This window comes from Musca domestica, unplaced genomic scaffold, assembly GCF_030504385.1.
Source record: "Musca domestica strain aabys unplaced genomic scaffold, Musca_domestica.polishedcontigs.V.1.1 8, whole genome shotgun sequence".
Classification (NCBI taxonomy): Eukaryota; Metazoa; Arthropoda; class Insecta; order Diptera; family Muscidae; genus Musca; species Musca domestica.
In genome coordinates, this window is record NW_026712409.1 from 14,008,920 (window position 1) to 14,032,623 (window position 23,704).

Here is a 23,704-nt window from a genome sequence, read left to right on the forward strand (position 1 = left end):
AGAAATAATAGAATAGCATGTTTTAAGCTATAAACCTATAATTTATTATATTAATTAAAATCTTATGAATACATAACACTTAGTACTAATTTTAGGAATTTATTGAACCTTGGCTTCCTTAGAGAGTTTAGGAACTGAAAAATATTTAGGAATTATTGTTAATTTCTTAAAAAAAAAAAACAAAAATTACACAAAAATACCTGAAGCCTTTGACTTGCCTCCCCTGCTCTGTAAGGCATCGAAAAATTGTGCAAAGGGATACTCAATGAAAAGGCAAGCAAAAAATGCCACAACTAAGGAAAAGATGATGGTAATTGTGCCTTGGGCATTCTATAGGAAAGAAGAAAGATAAAGAAATATTTTAAAAGATTTAAGGCCGAATGTTGGCTATGCACAAATAGACAACATACATAATACCAGGTATTCATAAAATAAGGCTCCCGCTGATAACCATTCATCAGTTGGAGAATCATAACATGCCATAGATACATTTGAAACGATAGACGGGCCAGGACACGGAATATGGGTAAACGGCAAAAATCATAGGCCATCACTGAATGGAACAAACAAAACAAATGGAAAAATTTTAGAGTACCCCAAAATAAGTTTAAAAAAACCATCACAACTTACTTCCGCCTTGGCATGCCATACCCAAAAGGGGGAAACCACAAACAAATACAATCCAAAGATTACGATATAAACCGCTATACAATGCTGTCCATATAGAAGGCTCTTGGAATATGGCTTTTGAGCCCGCAAAACAAATACAAGCGGCAATTGGAAATGCCAACCAGGCACCCAATTCGTATTTCAAAACACCGCGGACTTTGCGTCGGACCTCTTCCTTGCGCAGCTGGCTTAAATAGAGATCGCCACACCAAATGCCAAAGAGATAACCCCCCAGATTTGTAAAGGAGGGTGTGTATAGATAGTAGAAGACATCGCAATCGATGAAAAACTGATAACGATAGCTCCTGCAAAAGAGGATAAATATTAATTCTTTTAATTTAATTCGTATGGTTATAATAGAACTTACTCTGGTTTAATTATAAATGCTGATTCCAATTTCAAAATGTAACCAATCAGTGTTGGTATAGCAACCGATAAAATGGCCAATGTATAGAGGATACGTTTCTTAAATTGGGGATATCTGAAAGAGAGAAAATTAATGGAGAAAATTAAAGAAGACAGTTAAAGTAGGAAAATGGTTTAGGTTTCTGTAAGTACAAAACCGGTCTTTAAAGGATGCAAAAAGTTGTCGTCTATCTATATATAGCTAATGGAATAGTTACTATATCTGAAATTCCTCTGGTTTTACTTCAAGGGATACCACTGCAAAAATTGTGAATTGAAAAAAATCAAGAACTGTTACAGCAATATTCTGAATTTTTAAAAATATATTTTTTTAGGAAAAATCGGTTCAAAAAGTTAGGGACCTGACAACGTGAATTTTTTACAGAAGCTGTTTTCGAGGACTATCACAAAAATACCTGTTGTTGGGTTATGGAGGGTATATTAACTTGCCATTCCGTTTGTAACTCCTCGAAATACTCAAGATAGACCCTACAAACTATATATATTCTGGATCAGGGTAAAATCCTAAGCAATGTCTGTCCGTCTGTTCGTTTTAATCATGCTGTCTTTCGAACGAATTGAGATTAAAGGTTATCATTTTGCACACAAGTGTATTTTGCAAGTAGACAAGTTAAGTTCGTAAATGGTCCATGTCGGTCCACGTTTTCGTATAACCCACACATGACCGTACCTCCCTCTATTCGGTATTTTGATGATTTTAGCAACATTATTCACCGGAATTGTTTCAAATTTCATATTTGAAGCTCGTAATAGGTACTACAGCCTATGACAAAAAATCACGTATGCAGATCCACGCCTTCATATAGCCTACACTACCCTTTATTTGGTATTTTTATGATATTAAGGACATAATTCACCGGATTTTTTGTTAATTTCGTATGTAAAAATCTTAATAGGTGCTACAGCCTATGACAAAAAAGTACATATGCAGGCCCACGTTTCGTATAGCCCACATATGACGGTACCTCCCAATATTCGGAATTTTTATAATTTTAGAGAATTTAAATGCAGGATTTGTTTCAAATATCGTATTTGAAGTTTGTAATGGCTACTACAACCTATGTCTATGCAGGTCCTCGTCTTCGTATAGCCCCTATACATATCGCAGTATAGCCCCTATACATATCGCAGTATTGAAAAATGAGCTCGGGGTAAAGCCACCACAACAGAAAGAAAATAGACTCTAAAGAGTTACTTCTCTTGACCGAAAATGGTGAACTGCCGAATTTGGTTTTCTCCGATGAGAAAACATTCGTTGTCCAGCAGTTTGTAAACAAACAAAATAATCGTGGTTGCTTGCCAAAGAGGTCAGCTGAAAATGTGCACCTTCAGTTGGCCAGAACTCAAGCCTCAAGCCGGCCATGGTGATGGTGTGGGCCGCTATAACAGCCAATCGTCGCTCACCCCTCGAATTAATCGACCGTGGCGTCAGAATAAATGCCGAATATTATCGCGAAAATATTCTGGAGGGTGTATTAAAGCATTGGGCACGCCAACATTTTGGGCGCAAACCATGGACATTCCAACAGGACTCAGCACCATCACACTCAGCACGCGCCACCCAAGAATGGTTACAAAATTAGGTTCCTTGCTTCATTTCCAGCGCTCAATGGCCACCAAATCGGTTCGATTTTGGCTCTACGCTCCATTATCGTTTTCCAAAGAAACCAACCGATTAGTTAAGCCATTTATGTATTCTCACCTTAACTGTGGATTTTTGAGAATAAGTTCCTAGGTCTATCACAACAATATAAATTGTAAATTTTCAAAGAAATTCTTTTTAAGGACTATTTCAGCAATAATTGTGAATTTGTATAAAATATTTTTCCAGAGATCTTTAGTCTAATGTTCGTGTATTTTGAAATATTTTTTTTCGAAATAGCATCGGTTCAATAATCGTGGATTTTTATAGAATATTTGACAAAGAACTTCTGTTCAATAGTCGCGGATTTTTAAAGGAAAACTTTTTTCCAATAATCGTGAGTCTTTAAAGAACGTTCTCTCCAAGAACATCAGTCAAATAGTCCTGGGTCTTTAGGGAATATTTTTCCAAAGTACATCTGTTCAATAACCGTGGATTTCCAAAGAATTTTTTTCCAAAGATCATTAGTCTAATAACCGTGGGTTTTTAAAGAAAATGTTTTCCAAAGAATATCACTCCAATAATCCTGGATTTTAAAAGAATTATTTTCCAAAGTCCAATAATCCTGGGTTTTAAAAGGATTATTTTCCAAAGTCCAATTATCCTAGGTTTTTAAGGAATATTTTTCCAAAGTACATCTGTCCAATAATCGTGGATTTTCAGAGAATATTTTTCCAAAGTACATCTGTCCAAAAAAAACCTGGGATATAAAAGAATCAGCCATCAGCCAAATAATCGTGGATTTGTAAATAGCATTCTTCCCTAGAACATCAGATCATGGATTTTTAAAAGAAAACTTTTTCATGCCAATAATCCTGGTTTTTTTAATGGAAACTTTTGCAATGAACCTCCAATAATTCTAAATTTTTTAGAGAACATTTTTTCCAAAGAACTTCTGCTCAATAATCGAGAATTTTTTAAAAGAAATTTCAAATCCGATTATCCTGGGATTTCCAAAGAACATCAGTGCAATAATCCTGGGTTTTCAAGGAATATTTTCCAAAGAACATCAATCCAATAATACCAGATTTATATAAAATATTTTTTCCAAAGATCATCTGTCCAATAATTGTGAATTTTTAAGGAATATTTTTTTTCAAAGAATATCTGTCCAATAATCCTGGGGTTTCAAAAAATGTTCACCTGAAGGACATCAGTCCAATAATCGAAAGGACTTATCTACATAGGTGAATATGGGAATTCAATGGAAGACAGCTATTCTATTTCCAGATGCCCTGTAGCACGTCATTATTGTAACTGAAGGCATGTAGCTTGTCGTGTATTTATGGAAGACCTTTTGAAGATTATCTATCTCTATATTAGAGAAAATCATTGTATTGCACATCTCGAATCGAGACTTATACTAAACATATAATACTTGTATAAGGACTTCTATTTAGCGAAAATCTATTAAAGTTCTTCTGAATACGAAATATTTCTTGAAGGTTTCCAAAAGAATACTTCAAAATATTGCATTTCTATGGAGGTCGTCTATCTAAAGAAGAAATTTAGAGACTCTACTCTCTAAATTATGGATTCTGATTTCAAAAGGTTGCTACTTACTTTGAAATAAATATCAGTACAAATGTATAAAAGACAAACAACTGAAAATCGGCCGCAAGATACCAGGTATGGGAACTAACCTAAAAATGAAAAATAAACAAAAGTTTGAAACATGATTGAATAATAATAACAATAGGGCTGTTCCAGAAACTTCAAGAATCTCCTAGTTTTTGATTTTGTTTTTCGATATCATAAAGGGAAATTCGGCTATCATAGTAAAAACTTGTACATTCTTGCAGTACTGGAACAGACCAAATTATGCCATGGGATATAAAAACTAAAATATTTGGTCTGTTCCAGAACTGCAATAATGTAAAAGTTTTTACTATGATAGCCGATTTTCCCCTTATGAAATCGAAAAAAAATTGCAAAATAAGTGGATTCCTGCAGGTTCTAGAACATACCAATTGTTTTTTCAATTTTGACTTACTGTATATTTCTGGGAGAAATTGTTGATCATAAATACATTCTTCCACCAATTTTCACGACTGAAAATCCGACCTGGTTCGGAGACATGGCGCCAAAATGGGCCATCATTGAAGTTACCGAAAATTGTTGCATTTACCCATACCACCAAAGCGACAGAGGGTAGAAATCTTAAAAAAATAGATTCAATTCATACATTTCCATTATTCGAACTCTGCGAACTCACCTCATCAAACGACTTATGACAATAAAGAGATACGTTTGCAAGCATTTCTTCCAACTGGTCTGCGGCGTAACATAGCCACCCTCGGTGAATTTGACATACAACAACAAACCGCTCATTACCATAAATATTTCAATAACCGTTGTGGAATTCAATACCAACAGACCATGCCAGGTCTTGCCAAAACTCTCAAAATATTCTGGATTACGAATATGTTGGAATTGTAGATAGAAAGTGTGACCATGCAATACCATAAAGGTGCAGACGGAACGGAAACCGTCCAAATAGGAGAAATCATTGCCAGTCTCACCGCGATACGGTTGGATGAGACGATAGTAATTGCGGCATATGGAGAATGAGGTTAACAGGCGGGACACTAGGGAAGGAGAAAAAAATTACAATTAAAAAAAAAAAAAATAATTGCTATGTTCCTGTACCTGCAAGAATCTACTAATTTTACAATCTTTTTTCGATATCTGGTCTGTTGCAGAACCTCCAAACGTCTACTAGTTTTACAATTTTTTTCGATATCGTAAAGGGAAAATCGGCTATCATAGTGAAAACTTTTATATGCTTGCAGTTCTTGAACAGAAGGTTTATTTTCGTACCCTCCACCATACATAGTGTGGAGGGTATATTAAGTTCGTCATTCCGTTTTCAACTCATCGAAATAATAATTTTAGACCTGACAAATATATATTCTTGATCAGCGTAAAATTCGATTTAGTCATGTCCGTCCGTCTGTTATAATCACGCAAGAGTCAAAACGAATTAAGGTAAGAAGCGAAATTTAAGCACAGATTAGTTCTTTGTATGCAGGCAGGTCAAGTTCGAAAATGGGCTATAATGGACCGCGATATCATATAGCCCCCATATAACGGTAGCCCCGATATTCGGTATTTTCAGGATTGTAGTCAAATCTTTCAATGGAATTATCTGAAAATCCACACAAGGAGTTCTTTCGAAGCACTTTGCCTCCTGAAAGGTTCACGATATCGTATACCGCCCATACTACGGTACCCGGTATTTTCGGTATTTTAATGATATTAGGGACATTAATCATCGGATTTTTTTTTTCAAATTTCGTCTATGACTGAAAATTGTCAATGGTCAAATTGTCTAGGTCTTCGTATAGCCCAATTAACGGAACCTCCCTATATTTCGTATTTTGATGATTTTACAGTCTCTGACAGAGAATTGCCTATGTAGGTTCAAGTCTTCGTATAGCCCCCATATATCGGTACCTCCCTATATTCGGTATTTTGACGATTTTAGGCACAAAATTCACCGAAATTGTTTCAATTTTCGTATTTGAAGTTCCTAATAGGTACTAGAGTCTATGACAGAAAATCGTCTATGTAGGTCCAGGTCTTCGTATAGCCCCCATATAACGGTACCTCCCTATATTCCGTATTTTGATGATTTTAGCGACTTTATTCAACGGAATTGTTGCAAATTTCGTATTTGAAGTTCCTAAAGGGTACTACAGTCTATGACAGAAAATTGTTTATGCAGGACCCGGTCTTCGTATAGCCCCCATGTAAAGGTACCTCCCTATATTTCGTATTTTTATGACTTTAGCGACATTATTCACCGGAATTGTTTCATATTTCATATTTGAAATTCCTAATAGGTACTACATCATGTGACAGAAAATTGTTTATGCAGGTTCAGGTCTTCGCATAGCCCCCCTATATCGGTACCTCCCTATATTCGGTATTTTGACGATTTTAGGCACAAAATTCACCGGAATTGTTTCATATTTCGTATTTGAAGTTCGTAATGGGTACTACAGCCTATGACAGAAAATCTTCTATGCAGGTCCAGGTCTTCGTATAGCCCCCATGTAAAGGTACCTCCCTATATTCGGGATTTTGACGATTTTAGGCACAATATTCGTGGGATTGTTTCATATTTTGTATTCGAAATTCGTAATGAATACTACAGCTCATGACAGAAAATTGTCTGTGTAGGTTCAGGTCTTCGTGTAGCCCGCATATATCGGTACCTCCCTATATTCGGTATTTTGACGATTTTAGGCACAATATTCACCGGAATTGTTTCATATTTCGTATTTGAAATTCGTAATGGATAGTACAGCCCATGACAGAAAATTGTCTGTGCAGGTTTAGGTCTTCGTATAGCTCCCATATATCGGTACCTCCCTATATTCGGTATTCTGTCGATTTTAGGCACAATATTCGCCGAAATTGTTTCAATTATCGTATTTGAAGTTCCTTAAAGGTACTACAGCCTATGACAGAAAATCGTCTATGAAGGTCCAGGTCTTCGTATAGCCCCCATATAACGGTATCTCCCTATATTCCGTATTTTGATGATTTTAGCGACTTTATTCAACGGAATTGCTTCAAATTTCGTATTTGAAGTTTATAAAACATACTACAGTCTATAACAGAGAATTATTTATGCAGGACCAGGTCTTCGTATAGCACCCCCCATATGGGTTACTACCTATATTCGGTATTTTGATGATTATAGCTATATCATTCACCGGATTTTTTCAGGTTTCGTATGGGAATATTGTAATGGCTTATGACAAAAGTTGCCTATGCTAGTCCACGTCTTCGTATTTATGACTTCCTCTACTCGGTATTTTTAAGATTTTAGCAGAATTTTTAACGAATTTTATTTTTTTTTTTTGAAAACTTCCAAATTACTTCTAAATGGTGGAGGACATTCAAAAAACCTTCCACTATTCAGTTTCTTCAAAAAATATTTATCTTTCCAGAAGTTTGTAACTAAATATCTACAAAAAATATATCCCTGTCCAAATCTTTGAGAAAATATTGATGAAAAAATCTATGTCGAACCAGGTGCTTGAATAGATAGATCCAAGGCAGCTAAATAAATATAGAAGCAATACGTCCTGAAGCTCTTAAACAAAGGAAGAACTTCTGTATGAGTTCCAAAAGACAGAAGTGCTTCTGAATTTGTTCCATAGGGAAATTACCTTTTAAAGGTATTTAACAGACACATGAGCTTCAAGTGACTTTAGAACAAAAATGGTCCCAGTCCTTCCTCTTCAAAAGACAGTGGTTATACTTCAAAATTCGACGTCCTTGAAAAAACATTCTTTACAAAAAATCCACGTTCTTTGGAAAAAATTCACGTCCTTGAAAAAATATTTTATTTTTTCGTCCTTTTCTAAAAATTGCACGCCCTTGAGAAGCATTTTCCAAAAAATTCACGCCCTTAAAAATATTTTCTAAAAAAAATGTCTTTTTTTTAAAAATCCACCTCTTTAAAAAATATTTTCTAAAAAATCCAAGTCCTTGAATAAATTATTTTAAAAAATTCCCGGTCGGGCCGAACTTATTTCTTTTCTCTTTTTTTTAAACAAAAATACTTACTTGGTTGTTCAAGATTACTTTTATAGAAGTCATTTGTTTGATTCTCCTCAGTTTGGTCGGACCTTAGCACAAAATCGTAAATGGTTGAAAGAACCACTAAAAGGAGAACCATTTTAAGGAACTTATACAGAATAATTTCAGCCGGATCTGAAAGGAAATAAAAATGGCAATTTGAAAACACAAGAAAAGTTAGTTGGAGAATATGCGTTTAAAGAAGAGAGGTAGAGAAGCTGTGCCATTAAATTTAAAACTAAAAAGAAAAAAAAGTCCCATTTAATTATGGTTACATTGTTAAGTTTCAATTTTTTTTCAAAAAAAAAAAATATAGTCGAAATATCGAAAAATAAAATTAAACATAAACAACAAATTCGTCTGTTTTTTCAATTCTGAACTCAAGCCAAAGGAAGAACCAAAAGAAATTTTCCAAAAAGTAATTTCCTCTTGTCACTCTCTTACCTTTTTCTGCAACTGTATCCTTTGCTGGTCCCTCGCAGTATTCCACAAATGTCTTCAACTGCAGGTCATATTTTCTTTCGAATTCGTCATTCAAGCAATTTTGTATGGCCATGCCATATCTGTGGCGCATTTCAATATCCAATGGCCTTTTGTGGATATATTCGATGAACTGGGTAATCTAGAGGGGAAAAAGAAAATTAGAACGACAATTCAAAAAAGCATTTCAAAATATTCACCTCCTCATTCAATCCTTCGCCTGCATTATTGTAAGTATTATTACCATGCTCCAACGATTCCAAATATCCCCTACATTTTTCCAAGCACACCCCAAAATATAGGCGATCATGATGATAATGGAATTTATGCTCTTTATGTGTGACAATTTTGTGCCACAGCTCGGAGCTGTTGTCTGCCTGAACTTCAGCATAGACCATACAATAGGTGGAGTCGAATTTTGAATTGCCATTGTTCAAACAAACATCATAGTTGTCAAAGGTATACAACGGCGGCAGTTCATGGCGAGAATCTAGAGAAGGGGAAAAAACAACATTTTGAAATCAATTTCGAGATTTTGGATCCTATAGTCCTTGATAAAAATATTTTGGGAAAATACAGGATTTATGGTCACGGCTTACGGTTCTTAAAAAAAATATTTTTTTAAAAAAGTCAGGGTTTTCGATTTAAATAACCATGGAAAAATCCTTAAAAATAAAAGATTTTCCCCAATTTTTTCCTTAAAAAAAATACAATTTTTCGACTTGGTGTCCAAAAATATTTACGACTTTTGGTCCGGTGGTCTTTTTTTTTTTCTTAAAAAATCAACGATTTTTGGCCTGATGGACTTTGAAAAATATTTTTTTAAAAATCGACGATAATTAGTCTAAAATACCTCAAGAAAATACTCTTTGAAAATCTATGATTTTTGACTGACTTTCCTTGGAAAAATATTCAATAAAAATTTACGATTTTAGGTCTGATGAGGGTTGGATAATTTTTGTTTAAAAATACACAATTTTTGTTCTGATGGCCTTTAGAAAAATAATGTTTAAAAATTGTCTATTTTTGGACTGGAGGATTTTTGGAAAATATTTTTAAAAATCACAATTTGTGATCTGATGGTCTTTGGAAAAATATTCTTTAATAGTCCAAGATTTTTGGATCTGATGGAAAGTTTCCTTTAAAAATTCGTGATTTTTAGCTGATTTACCTCAAAAAAAATATTCTTAAAATTCCACAATTTTTGGAATGGTGACCCTAAAAATATTTTTAAAAAAATCACGGTAATTGGTCTAATAGACCTCGAAATGTAATATTCCACAATTTTTGGTCTGTTAGTACTGGGGAAAATGTTTAAAAATCTACGAAATTTTGCCTGATCGTTCTTCGAAAATATTCTTTAAAAATCCACGATTTTAGGCCTGATGAGCTTTGGATAATTTTTGTTTAAAAATCCAATATATTTGTCCTTAGAAAAATATTCTTTAAAAATTCTCAATTTTTGGAATGGACGATTTTTGGAAAATATTCTTAAAAATCACAATTTGAGATCTGTTAGTCGTTGAAAAAAGTATTCGAATAAAAATTGCAATTTTACATTTGATGGTCTTTGGAAAAATATTCTTTAAAAATCCAAGATTTTTGGACCGATGATTCTTGGATGAAAACTCTTTAAAATTCCCAAATTTTTTGTCTGATCTGTCCAAGTTCTTTAAAAATCCTGGATTTTAAATCTGATGGTGTTTGGAAAGTTTTCTTTAAAAATTCAAGATTTTTTCACTGAATTCGCTTCGAAAAATATTCTTTAAAATTTCATGATTTCTGACCAAAGAGTTCTTAAAAAATATTTATTAAAATCATTTTTTAAGTCCATGATTTTAGTACTCTTTAAAAAGGTATTCTTTAAAAGGGTACTCTTTAAAAATCCCCGATTTTTGGTCTTTTGCTCCTTGGAAATACTGCTTAAAAATCTACAATTTTTTACCCGATCGTCCTTGGAAAATTTTCTTTGAAAATGTAAGTTTTTTTAGTCTGATACGATTCTACGCATCTCGAGAATTTTTCAAAAATATTATTTTTATGGAAATTTGAACTTCAAAAAAATAATACTTTTGAAAAATTCTAGATTTTTGCTCTGCTGTTCCTTGGGACAATATCCAATTAAAATGTTTGGCATCTGATCCTTGGGAACATATTCTTTTAAAATTCACGATTTCTGACCTGGTTGTCTTTGGAGAAATATTTTTTAAAAATCCACGATATTTGCCAGTTAGTTCTTGGAAAAATATCCTTTAAATCAATAATTTTTGGTCTTATGTTCTTTAGAAAAAAATTCGAGATTTTTGACCTCTTTGTCTCCGGAAAAAATTATTAATCACGATTTTTCAGTCCTCTGGTGGTCTTTGAAAAATATTCATAAAATATTTTTAAAAAATCCATGATTATTAGTCTGCTTGTCCTTTGGAAAATACTGTTTAAAAATCTAGGATTTATTGACAGATCATCCTTGGAAAATACTCTTTCAAAAATTCAAGAATTTTGGCCTGGTGGTCGTTGGAAAAATATCCAATAAAAATTCGCGACTTATGAGCTGATGATCTGTGACAAATTACTACTTAAAAATCCGCTATTTTGGGCTAATTGACCTTGAAAGAAAATCTAAGATTATTAGTCTCATAGACCTCCGGAAAATACTTTTAAAAAATCCATAATTTTTTTCCTGAGTGTCCTTGGAAAAATATTCGATAAAAGTTTATGATTTTAGGTCTGATGGGCTTTGGAGAATTTTTTTTTTGTAAATCAACGATTTTTGTTCTGTTGGTCCTTAGAAAAATATTTGTCAAAAATTCTCCGTTTTTGGACTGTAGGTCCTTTGAAGAATATTATTTTTTTTAATCATATTTCTTGATCTAATGGTCCCTGAAGAAATATCCTTAAAAATCTAAAATTTTTGGTTGATTCTCCTTAAAAATAAATGAAAAATTCGTAAATTTTACTCAAAGATTTTTGGTCCGTTGGTCCCTGAAAAAAAATTTGATAAAATCCATGATATTTTTTTCTAAAAGTCCTTGAGAATTCATTCTTTAATCCATTTCATTTCATTCATTTTTTAATCCGTGATTGATAGTCTTATACTCCCTGAGAAAATATTTTAAAAAATACAAAATCCTTCGAAAAATATTTCTTGAATATCCATTATTTTTTTGGCCAGACCGCCAAAAGCTCTTTTAAAATCCACAATTTTTGGTCTAATACTCCTTAGAAGATATATTTTATATACATTTTTATACCCTACAACACTATGTGTTGGGGGTATTATAAGTTTGATTGGCCCAAAAATTATGTAACAACTCGAAATATTGGTTTCCCATATAGGAAAGTGTATATGGATCTTCCTAGCTCGCCGAGCTGAGTCGATCTAGCTATGTATGTCCGTCCGTCCGTCTGTCTGTCTGTCCGTCTGTCCGTCTGTCCATGTTAATTTGTAATCACTCTACAGATCGCAATTATGGCCCGATCCTTACGAAATTTCGCATGAAGGTGGGGTTAGGGTCAGAATAGAAGCCTATTTCTTTTGGAGATGATCGCCAAATGTTTAGGGGTTGAAACGGACCAAATACTGAAAAAATGTCGGATTTTGCAGTAGCTATACAGGTCGAAATTATAGACCAATCGACGAGAAGAAGCCTACCAATTTGGGTGGTCATCGGATAATATTTAGCGAGTAAAATAGACCATATCTTTTGTGTTGAAAAAATTCAAAATTTTTCATTAAACCGCGAATATTTAAAATCTCGGCGAAATCACAAAGCCATGACAAGGTTACTTCTGATCTTTATATTGATGTTAAAATCCAACAAAACGGATATATATCAAAATATTTGCGATATATATGTTTATATGCGTGAAAAATCTCTCATATGTCGAGAACGGCTGAACTGATTTCGACAGTTCTCATTAATTCAGAATGGCCTCTTGGCAGGAAAGAAAAAACGTCTAAAAAAATTGCATATAAATATCTCTCTAAAGATGAAAATATTGATTTTGTAAAATTTTCTCATATTTTTTCAATTTTGTCATATTTTTGGCTTATTTTCATTTTGAATTAAACATTTGGTAATATTTCTACAGCTAACAAAACTAAGTAGTTAGGATATAAGGATATCATATACAGATCGCATTTATGGCCCGATCCTTACGAAATTTAGCATGGAGATAAGATGAGGGTCAGAATAGAAGCCTACTCTTTTTGGAGATTATCGCCATATATTTAGGGGTTGAAATGGACCTAAAAACTGCAAAATTGTCAGCAGGTCAATGTGCGATCCTCACGCACACTTGAATGGGGGTTACTGGGCATTGCAAAAGCCAAGCAGTTTTGGATGGCCATCCAAAAATATTCAATGTTTGAAATAGTCTCCCAAATTTTGAAGACAAAATACGAAAATGTCCATTCCAGTGACTTTTTGGAGAATTCACAAATACAGGAAAGACACACTTCTTAAAGCTGATTTCGTTGAAGAATATAGTCAAATGTCTGTATCTCATTTAGATGCGTTTCAGTCAAAAACCAATAATAAATGTTAATCTTTTGTCACTTCTGAGAGATTATAGGTCTTTGGAAAATATTGGTTCCAGATCTAGGAAGACCATTTACGTGCAACATCTACCAATAAATTGGAAATGAGCAAATTAGTTTGAGTTGCTATTATTCGGAAATTAGAGAACGAAACCTGATGGTTTTCTTTTATAATTTGTCACAATATCTTGTGGAGTTCTTTCGAGTATCTCGCCTATATAAACTGTATCGTTTATTATAGTGTTGTAGGGTATTCAACGGTCGGCCCCGCTCGACTGTAGCCTTTGCTTACTTGTTTTTTTTTTATTTAGATTTTTCGATGCAATGTTCCTATAAAAATATTCTTTAAAAATCCACAATTAGTATTTAAAAGGTTCTTGAAAACTTTTACCTAAAATCCACGATAATTTGAAACAATGTCCTTGCGAAACTATTTTTTAAAAATCCACATTTATTTGTCTAATACTCTTTAAGAAAATATTTTTAAAAATCCACAATTGAGTCAGATCGTCATTGAAAACATTTTTTTAATATCCACTATTTTTGGCCTGACCGCCCTTGAAACATTCTCTTTAAAAATTTTAAATTTCTCTCTCTCTCTTGAAATGTTGAGTCAATTTTTGTCCAGACGATCCTTGGAAAAAAGCTCTTTAAAAATTCATGTTTCATCCGCCTTTGTACTTAAGTCCCTTACACCCGCTCTTTACAACAACGATTTTTGGTCCCACCTATCAGTTACAGCATAAAAATACCTCTGCTAATTTTTATAGAGATCGGAATATAGCTCCCATATATATCTTCATCCGATTTCATGTTCATTGTGCTTAAAAAGAGTAATATCAGCTCAAATAAGAAGGATTTTGTGGAAATTGGTTAAGTGGAGGATATTCAACCATATAATAGTTCTTTGCGGCTTTAAATTATATTTTCTTCAATTCCATAATCAGCATTTAAAAACGATGATAAATTCCCCATAATAACGTTTTAGTGGTTTCGATCTGATTTTTTTTCTTAAAAAATCCAAAATTTTTGGTCCATGGAAAATATTTACTAAAAATCCTCGAAAATTTGTCAAATAATCCTTGAGAAAAAAAATTGAAACCTACTAATTTTTAAAAATCCACAATTATCCTTGAGAAAATATTTTTAAAAATCCGCAATTGAGTCAGCTCGTACTTGAAAACATTTATTTTAATATCCACTATTTTTGGCCTGACCGCTCATAAAACATTGTCTTTAAAAATCCACGATTTTTGTCCAGACCATCGTTGGAAAAAAGGTCTTCAAAAATTTATAATTGCTGGACTGGTGTTCTTGGAAAAAAATCTTCAAAGTCCACGATTTTTAGTCCGATGACTATAAAAAGAACGACTAATACTCCTTGAGAAAATATTGTTAAAAATTCACCATCTTTTTTATTTGATTTCCTTGAAAAATTTGTTTAAAAATGCACTAATTTTTGGTTTGTGAATTTGGCTTATTGTCCATTAATTATCAAAAATACATTCTTTAAGAAATATAAATTTTTCAATCTGTTTTTGTCCTTGTTATCGCAATTCTTGCGAAAGTCTTCCATTTCCAATGACACTAACATTGCACATGACCACCAACATATCCTTGAACGCTGATAATTATCAGCAACGTCACAATGGATTTCACTGTCAATGCCGGATACATTTTTTGCAAATCTCGTTCCGAAAATCAATTGTTTTTTTTTGTTTTTTTACTTTACACGGAACTATACGAACCGAAACATTTGAATTAAAAAATGTAACTGACTGAAATCTCTACCCGCTGCGATTCATAACTAGAACTTTATTAAGAGATTAGATTCTCATTAACGCAACAACTATTGTTGTTTCAAATACACAGATACTCACAGACATTTAAGTTGCTGTGTTTGTAACAATTAGTCATTCAATCGCTTATACCCACAGGAGTCAAGTGGTACTATTAAATTGGTAGACAGAGTTCGGACGATATGTTGCTGGCTGGCTGGCGGTGCACTATGGGTTTTTTTACGTTTATTTTGGCATAAACTCTAATTTCAAAGCTATGGAATTGAAATTTGGTTTGTATGCATTTTTTATGCTTCCAAGATGACCTACCAATTTTCATATGATTTGGGGCACTATTTCATATAGCTGCTATATAGCCGATCTGGCCGATTTGACCCAACTTTTTTGTTTATGAAGCTATTGAAGTGAAATTTGGTTTGTATGCATTTTTTATGCCCCCAAGATGACCTACGAATTTTCACATGATTTGGGGAACTATTTCATATAGCTGCTATATAGCCGATTTGACCCAACTTTTTTGTTTATGAAGCTATTGAAATGAAATTTGGTTTGTATTCATTTTTTAAGCCCCCCCCCCCCAAGATGACTTATGATTTGGAGAAACATACTGCTCATTCATTACAATAATTATACTTTTGCTAAGCCATTTTGAATGTTTAGTTTTAAATCGCTCTAGTTTACGGATGCACTTTGGCAAATGCTTTTTTATATAATTAACAAAATTTTTAACTTGTTTTGATATCAAACGCATTTGGTCTTCATTTAAAGTGATATTATTGATATTCTGTACCACATATTTTACTAGTGCATCTTCTGAGCGATTGTTGCTGCTCCAAATTTCAATAAGCGCTGCATGGACAAACACGTGTTTATCTGTTGGCACAAAATAGAACAAAAAAGGCTAGTTACTCCTTAATTAACACACTTTTGTTAATAACTTGGCATTTATACCTTTTTGCAATGCTTTGCCATTCACAAGTTACACTCCACGGAACACAACTACAATTTATAGATTTTATATAAAGCTATACATAAACGAAACATTTCACAGTATTACAACAACAGACAATTATGACAAAAAGGGCACCTCGTCTTAATTTTATACCTGCACTAACGTTTTCCATAATTACACATTTTATTTTTTTTCAATTTTGTCAAATCTGAAGCACTTGAACTTAGCTGATCTTTACCGCCAGTTGTACCAAAACAAAGTGACTTTCAAACAGCTGACTTTAAAAGCTCGCCAGCAAAAAAGGGTTGCCACCCGTATTGATATTAAACATTTTTTTTCTAATATGGGTATATACATTTAGGAAATCAGTTAAATTTCAAAATATGAAACCAAAAAAAAAAATGACTTTATGCCAAAAAATCATGCTTTTTACCCATAGTGCGGTGGTGATGTTGTAATTGCAAGACTTGACGTCAGCTGAGTCATTAGAATTATCTGGAGAACTTTTTCATAACTTGAATGTAATAATCTGGGTGAAATTTAATGATTGTAAAATATATATAACCTTTAATTAGGCGATCTTGTAAAAATAATAATAATAGTAATAATCTTTAAAAAAATATATAGTATCGCAAATTAGATAAGATTGTATGGGTATTCTTGATCAGGAATTAATAGTATGTCGATTTGGCGATATCTGTCCGTCCGTCAGTGGAAATCACTCTAGCTTCCGAACTATGTGATGTAGGATGATAAATTTTGATGTTTTAGGCCTGCAGGACCTTTGTTAGTGAAAATGGGCCATATAAGTCCATGTTTTGGTATAGATTCCATATGACAGTACCCACTGGTTTTATGGTGTTTTAGTCACAATTTAAACCCGAATTGGGTACAGGGTTGCCCATATTCGACGGACCCATGACCCATTCCAATCGACGAGGCTTGTCCGCAGGCAACATTCTTTGCGTACATTGAATTTTGTACGGGAACAAATGCAAATCAATGCGAATAATACTTTGTAAAGTGGACCGAGCCATGCCCAACTGCTGAGAACGGCGTTTTTGGGATGTTCTTGGGGACCTCTCAACACTGGCTCGTACGGCAGCGATATTCTCGGCCGATCGCCTTGGTCGACTTTTATATGGCCTCTTCGGATTAGAAAGAGCCGTACCAGTCGAACATTTTTCGTATAAACGCTTAATGGTGTTCTTAGAAGGCGCACTTCTCACATTTTGTAATGTTTTAAAAGCACGTTGGGTTTTCACAATTGACTTCTTCTGTTGAATGTAAATTTCAACTATTTCAGAGCGCTCGCGTGACGTGTATTGGTTCATCGTAAAAATCTGCTTGGACTGACGCATCAAACGCGGTATGTCATTAAGCGATGTGACATCTCTGTCAAATGTTATGGCGTTGCCAGATGGGTCCGTCGAATATGGGCAAGAAAGTTGAAGTGGAGCCCTGGGCACGCAAAGATTTTGGTCGCAGCAGCACCAGCGCACTCAGCACGCGCCACCTAAGAGTGGTTGTAAAATGAGGTTCCTCGCTTCATTTCCAGCGCACAATGGCCACCAAAATCTTCGGATACCAATCCGTTGGACTATTTTGTCTGGAGTAATTTGGAAAGCAAGGTTGACACTAAAAAATACCAAAGTGTCGATCACCTCAAGCAAGCGCTTCGCCGAGAATGAGCCAAAATACCGCAGAGCAAAGTCCGGGCAGCGTGTGACGGTTTCATTGGCCGTTTGAAGGCCTTAATTCGTGCCAAAGGTGACCAATTCGAACAAATCTGAACTTATTCTAAAGTTTGATGCTATTTCCGACATTTTTTGCTTTCATTCAATAAAATTAAAAAAATGTTAATATTATGGCACTTGACTTTGTTGCAGTTTTTTATCTCACCCTATATAACGCTACCCCGATATATTCGGTATTTCCAGAATTTTCGCGACCTTATACGCCGGAATTGCATGAAATTTCGTATTTAAAGTACAAAATGGTTACTACAATCAATGACAGAAAATTGTCTATGCTGTTCCAAATTTTAGTATAGCCCCCATACAACGGTACCTCTCTTTATACGACATTATTCACCGGATTTGTTTCGAATTTCGTATTTGAAGCTGGTAATCTTTAATACAGCGTATCTTATCCACCACCATGTTTTGTATAGCCCCTATGTAAAGGTTTTCATTTGAGTGGTTAAAAAATCGCGTTTTTGAAAAAATCGCGTTTTTGAAAAAATCGCGTTTTTGGGTCCAATTTTCTTTTGAAATGTTTTCTTTAAAAATCAAAAATGGTCTGATGTCCTTGAGCAAATATTCTGAAAAATCCACGATTTTTGGTCTGATGTCCCTGATTAAATTTTCTTTAAAAATCCACGATTTTTTGTCTGAGGTCCTTGAGCAAATTTTCTTAAAAATCCCCGATTTTTGGTTTGATATCCTTGAGCAAATTTTCTTTAAAAATCCACAATTTTTGGTCTGATGTCCTTGAGCAAATTTTCCTAAAAATCCACAATTTTCGGTCCGATGTCCTTGAGCAAATTTTCCTTAAAAATCGACGGTTTTTGGTCTGATGTCTTTGAGTAAATTGTTAAAAAAAACTCACGATTTGTGGACTGTGACCTTGAGCAAATTATCTTTAAAATCCACGACTTTTTGTGTGATGTCTTTGAGCAAATTTTCTTTAAAAATCCATGATTTTGAAACCAATATTGTTTAGTCTGATGGTTCTTGGTAAAATTTGCTTTAAAAATCTACTATTTGTTCACCATTTTTAGTCTTATAGCCGTTGAAAAAATATTCTGATGGTTGTCTGAATGCCTTTTGGTCCTTGCAACGTATTCCTAAAAATTCACAATCATTTTTCTAAAAGACATTCAGAAAATATTTTTTAAAAATCCATGATTTTTGGTCTGTTTCACTAAAATCGACAATTTCAGGCTTTTGAAACAATATATTTTTTTAAATCACAACTAATAGCCATTTGTTCCTTGAAATGTATTCCTAAAAATTCAGGATTATTTTTTCTAATAGTTATTGAGAAAATATTTTTTAAAAATTCATAATTTTTTGTTCAAGGACATCAGACCAAGTTCTTGAACAAATATTCTTTGAAAATCCGCAATTTTTGATCCATGGAAAATATTTACTAAAAATCCTTGATTATTTGTCGAACATTTCTTGAAAACTTTTTTTTGAATGTAACATTGTTTTCTCTGCTATTCCTTGGAAAAAAATGCTTAAAAAAATATTTTTCAAAATATTTTTGAAATTCCATGGATTTTGGTCTTAAAGTCCTTGAAACAAAATTTTAATGGCTCTATGAAAAATGTTGTTTTTATAAAATCCACAATTAGTAGTTTTTAGGTCATTAAATGTAATTCTAAAAATTTACGATTATTTTTCTAAGAGTTACTGAGAGAACATTTTTTTTTTTTAAAAATCACGATTATTAGTCTCATGGTCCTTGGAATAATATATTCACTAAAAATCGACTATTTTAGGTCTGATGGCACTTGAAACCATCAATGATTTTTTGACATTGACCTTGGGAAAGAATATTCACAATTAATAGTCTTTAGGTCCTTGAAATGTATTCCTAAAAATTCACGATTATTTATTTAATAGTTATTGCGGAAATATTTCGTAGAAATCCGCTATTTTTGATCTGATGTCCTTGAACAAATTTTCTTTAAAAATCCACGATATATTTCCATGAAAAGTATTTACTAAAAATCTCAAATTATTTGTCGAACACTCCTTATGGAAAAAATGTTTGAAACCAACATTGTTTGATCTTATGGTCCTTGGAAAAATATGCTTATAAAATCAACGATTTGACCTTGATTGTGAGAAAAAAAAAATACTTTAAAAAATCCACGGTTTTTGGTCTTATAGTGCTTGAACAAAATTTTGCTGACGGTACTCAAAAAAAGAAAATAATAATAATAATAATAATAATAATAATAATAATAATAATAATAATAATAATAATAATAATAATAATAATAATAATAATAATAACAATAAAATTAATAATAATAATAATAATAATAATAATAATAATAATAATAATAATAATAATAATAATAATAATAATAATAATAATAATAATAATAATAATAATAATAATAATATAATAATATAATAATATTATTATTATTATTATTATTATTATTATTATTATTATTATTATTATTATTATTATTATTATTATTATTATTATTATTATTATTATTATTATTATTATTATTATTATTATTATTATTATTATTATTATTATTATTATTATTATTATTATTATTATTATTATTATTATTATTTTCTTTTTTGAGTACCGTCAGCAAAATTTTGTTCAAGCACTATAAGACCAAAAACCGTGGATTTTTTAAAGTATTTTTTTTTTCTCACAATCAAGGTCAAATCGTTGATTTTTTAAGCATATTTTTCCAAGGACCATAAGATCAAACAATGTTGGTTTCAAACATTTTTTCCATAAGGAGTGTTCGACAAATAATTTGAGATTTTTAGTAAATACTTTTCATGGAAATATATCGTGGATTTTTAAAGAAAATTTGTTCAAGGACATCAGATCAAAAATAGCGGATTTCTACGAAATATTTCCGCAATAACTATTAAATAAATAATCGTGAATTTTTAGGAATACATTTCAAGGACCTAAAGACTATTAATTGTGAATATTCTTTCCCAAGGTCAATGTCAAAAAATCATTGATGGTTTCAAGTGCCATCAGACCTAAAATAGTCGATTTTTAGTGAATATATTATTCCAAGGACCATGAGACTAATAATCGTGATTTTTTTAAAAAAAAATGTTCTCTCAGTAACTCTTAGAAAAATAATCGTAAATTTTTAGAATTACATTTAATGACCTAAAAACTACTAATTGTGGATTTTATAAAAACAACATTTTTCATAGAGCCATTAAAATTTTGTTTCAAGGACTTTAAGACCAAAATCCATGGAATTTCAAAAATATTTTGAAAAATATTTTTTTAAGCATTTTTTTCCAAGGAATAGCAGAGAAAACAATGTTACATTCAAAAAAAGTTTTCAAGAAATGTTCGACAAATAATCAAGGATTTTTAGTAAATATTTTCCATGGATCAAAAATTGCGGATTTTCAAAGAATATTTGTTCAAGAACTTGGTCTGATGTCCTTGAACAAAAAATTATGAATTTTTAAAAAATATTTTCTCAATAACTATTAGAAAAAATAATCCTGAATTTTTAGGAATACATTTCAAGGAACAAATGGCTATTAGTTGTGATTTAAAAAAATATATTGTTTCAAAAGCCTGAAATTGTCGATTTTAGTGAAACAGACCAAAAATCATGGATTTTTAAAAAATATTTTCTGAATGTCTTTTAGAAAAATGATTGTGAATTTTTAGGAATACGTTGCAAGGACCAAAAGGCATTCAGACAACCATCAGAATATTTTTTCAACGGCTATAAGACTAAAAATGGTGAACAAATAGTAGATTTTTAAAGCAAATTTTACCAAGAACCATCAGACTAAACAATATTGGTTTCAAAATCATGGATTTTTAAAGAAAATTTGCTCAAAGACATCACACAAAAAGTCGTGGATTTTAAAGATAATTTGCTCAAGGACACAGTCCACAAATCGTGAGTTTTTTTTAACAATTTACTCAAAGACATCAGACCAAAAACCGTCGATTTTTAAGGAAAATTTGCTCAAGGACATCGGACCGAAAATTGTGGATTTTTAGGAAAATTTGCTCAAGGACATCAGACCAAAAATTGTGGATTTTTAAAGAAAATTTGCTCAAGGATATCAAACCAAAAATCGGGGATTTTTAAGAAAATTTGCTCAAGGACCTCAGACAAAAAATCGTGGATTTTTAAAGAAAATTTAATCAGGGACATCAGACCAAAAATCGTGGATTTTTCAGAATATTTGCTCAAGGACATCAGACCATTTTTGATTTTTAAAGAAAACATTTCAAAAGAAAATTGGACCAAAAACGCGATTTTTTCAAAAACGCGATTTTTTCAAAAACGCGATTTTTTAACCACTCAAATGAAAACCTTTACATAGGGGCTATACAAAACATGGTGGTGGATAAGATACGCTGTATTAAAGATTACCAGCTTCAAATACGAAATTCGAAACAAATCCGGTGAATAATGTCGTATAAAGAGAGGTACCGTTGTATGGGGGCTATACTAAAATTTGGAACAGCATAGACAATTTTCTGTCATTGATTGTAGTAACCATTTTGTACTTTAAATAATAATAATAATAATAATAATAATAATAATAATAATAATAATAATAATAATAATAATAATAATAATAACAATAAAATTAATAATAATAATAATAATAATAATAATAATAATAATAATAATAATAATAATAATAATAATATTATTATTATTATTATTATTATTATTATTATTATTATTAGTATTATTATTATTATTATTATTATTATTATTATTATTATTATTATTATTATTATTATCATCATCAATTTGTAGTTTTTAGGTCCTTGAATGTGTTTCCAAATATTTACGATTTTTGGTCTGATGGCCTTGAACAAATATTTTTTATAATTCCCTGATTTTTTGACCTTGGAAGAATATTCACTAAAAAAACACTATTTTACATCTGTGGCCCTTGAAGCAATATTTTTTTTTAAATTCATGATTTTTCAACATTAAACTGGAGAAAAACTATTTTAAAAAATTCACAATCAATAGTCTTTCGGTCTTTGAAATGTATTCCAAAAAATTTACTACTATTTTTCTAATATTCATTGAGAGAATATTTTTTTAAAAATCCATGATTTTTGGTCTGATGGTCCATGGAAGAATATTCACTAAAAATTCACGATTTTTGACCACTATTTTGAAACTAATGGGCCTTGGAAGAATATTCACCAAAAATCCACGAGTCTATTTTAGGTCTGATGGCCCTCGAAAAAAATATTTTTTTTAAATCCAAAATTTCTTGGAAAAAAAAAAGAAAAAAAGTTTTTTAAAGCTTTTCTCAAGGATTTCGAGAAAAACAATTTGGAAAATTAAAGTAGTATATTTTCCAAATTGTTTTTCTGACACAAAATTATGGACTTCTAAGATTTTTTTTCAGGGATTTTATGCCACAAAAATATTGGATTTTGGTCTCAAATAAAGAATTTTTATGAACTTTTACAATAAATACTAACATTGAACTTTTGCACGAACTTGTTTCGTTGATAAAACAATGATAAAAACAATTTTAAAATAGCTCGCACATAACGCGTAAGTGCACTTAAGTGTTCCGCTGACAAACATTGTAGATTTGTATGGTTTTTATTGCGAAATCGTGCTTTTCGTTCGTCGCCGTTAAAGAACGTTTAGCCATCCGTTTTGTATGGATTACAAAATCGTACTGACTGATGTCGTGGTTTAACTGTAACAAGGCGTCGTCCTGAAAGAAGAATCTTCGAATTTCAGGCATAAACTTGAAAGAAGCATTCAATTCAATTAAGGTGAATCTTTTTTTTTTGTTTTTCGGAAACTTGTTACAGAAAATATGATGGCACACCGCCGTCGTTGTCACATG

The 23,704-nt window shown here is 32.0% G+C and overlaps 1 protein-coding gene across 2 annotated transcripts; it reads right to left on the reverse strand.

Annotated features, from left to right (window-relative positions):
* Positions 1-20: 20 nt before the first annotated feature.
* LOC101900926 (O-acyltransferase like protein) lies at positions 21-23,473 on the reverse strand. 2 transcript variants are annotated; one of them, XM_059131119.1, is made up of 12 exons: positions 23,325-23,473; positions 9,013-9,302; positions 8,777-8,954; positions 8,321-8,467; positions 4,953-5,325; positions 4,731-4,896; positions 4,301-4,380; positions 1,037-1,150; positions 631-974; positions 411-553; positions 201-330; positions 21-134 (listed from the first exon to the last, which is right to left on the reverse strand). In XM_059131119.1, the coding sequence occupies exons 1-12, from the start codon at positions 23,431-23,433 to the stop codon at positions 100-102; spliced, it is 2,109 nt and encodes a 702-aa protein (XP_058987102.1). In that variant the 5' UTR covers positions 23,434-23,473; the 3' UTR covers positions 21-99. The 2 variants fall into 2 exon arrangements, with proteins under 2 accessions (XP_058987102.1, XP_005189235.1); XM_005189178.4 differs by lacking the exon at positions 23,325-23,473 and adding an exon at positions 14,945-15,106.
* Between the last annotated feature and the right edge of the window lie 231 nt (positions 23,474-23,704).

Coding starts and splice junctions, on each gene's coding strand:
- LOC101900926 (XM_059131119.1), bottom strand. CDS start 23,433: ATGTTTGTCAGCGGAACACTTAAGTGCACTTACGCGTTATGTGCGAGC. Junction 5,326..8,320: donor AAGTAATCTTGAACAACCAA/GTAAGTATTTTT, acceptor CTCCTTCCCTAG/TGTCCCGCCTGTTAACCTCA. Junction 331..410: donor TTATGAATACCTGGTATTAT/GTATGTTGTCTA, acceptor TCTTTCCTATAG/AATGCCCAAGGCACAATTAC.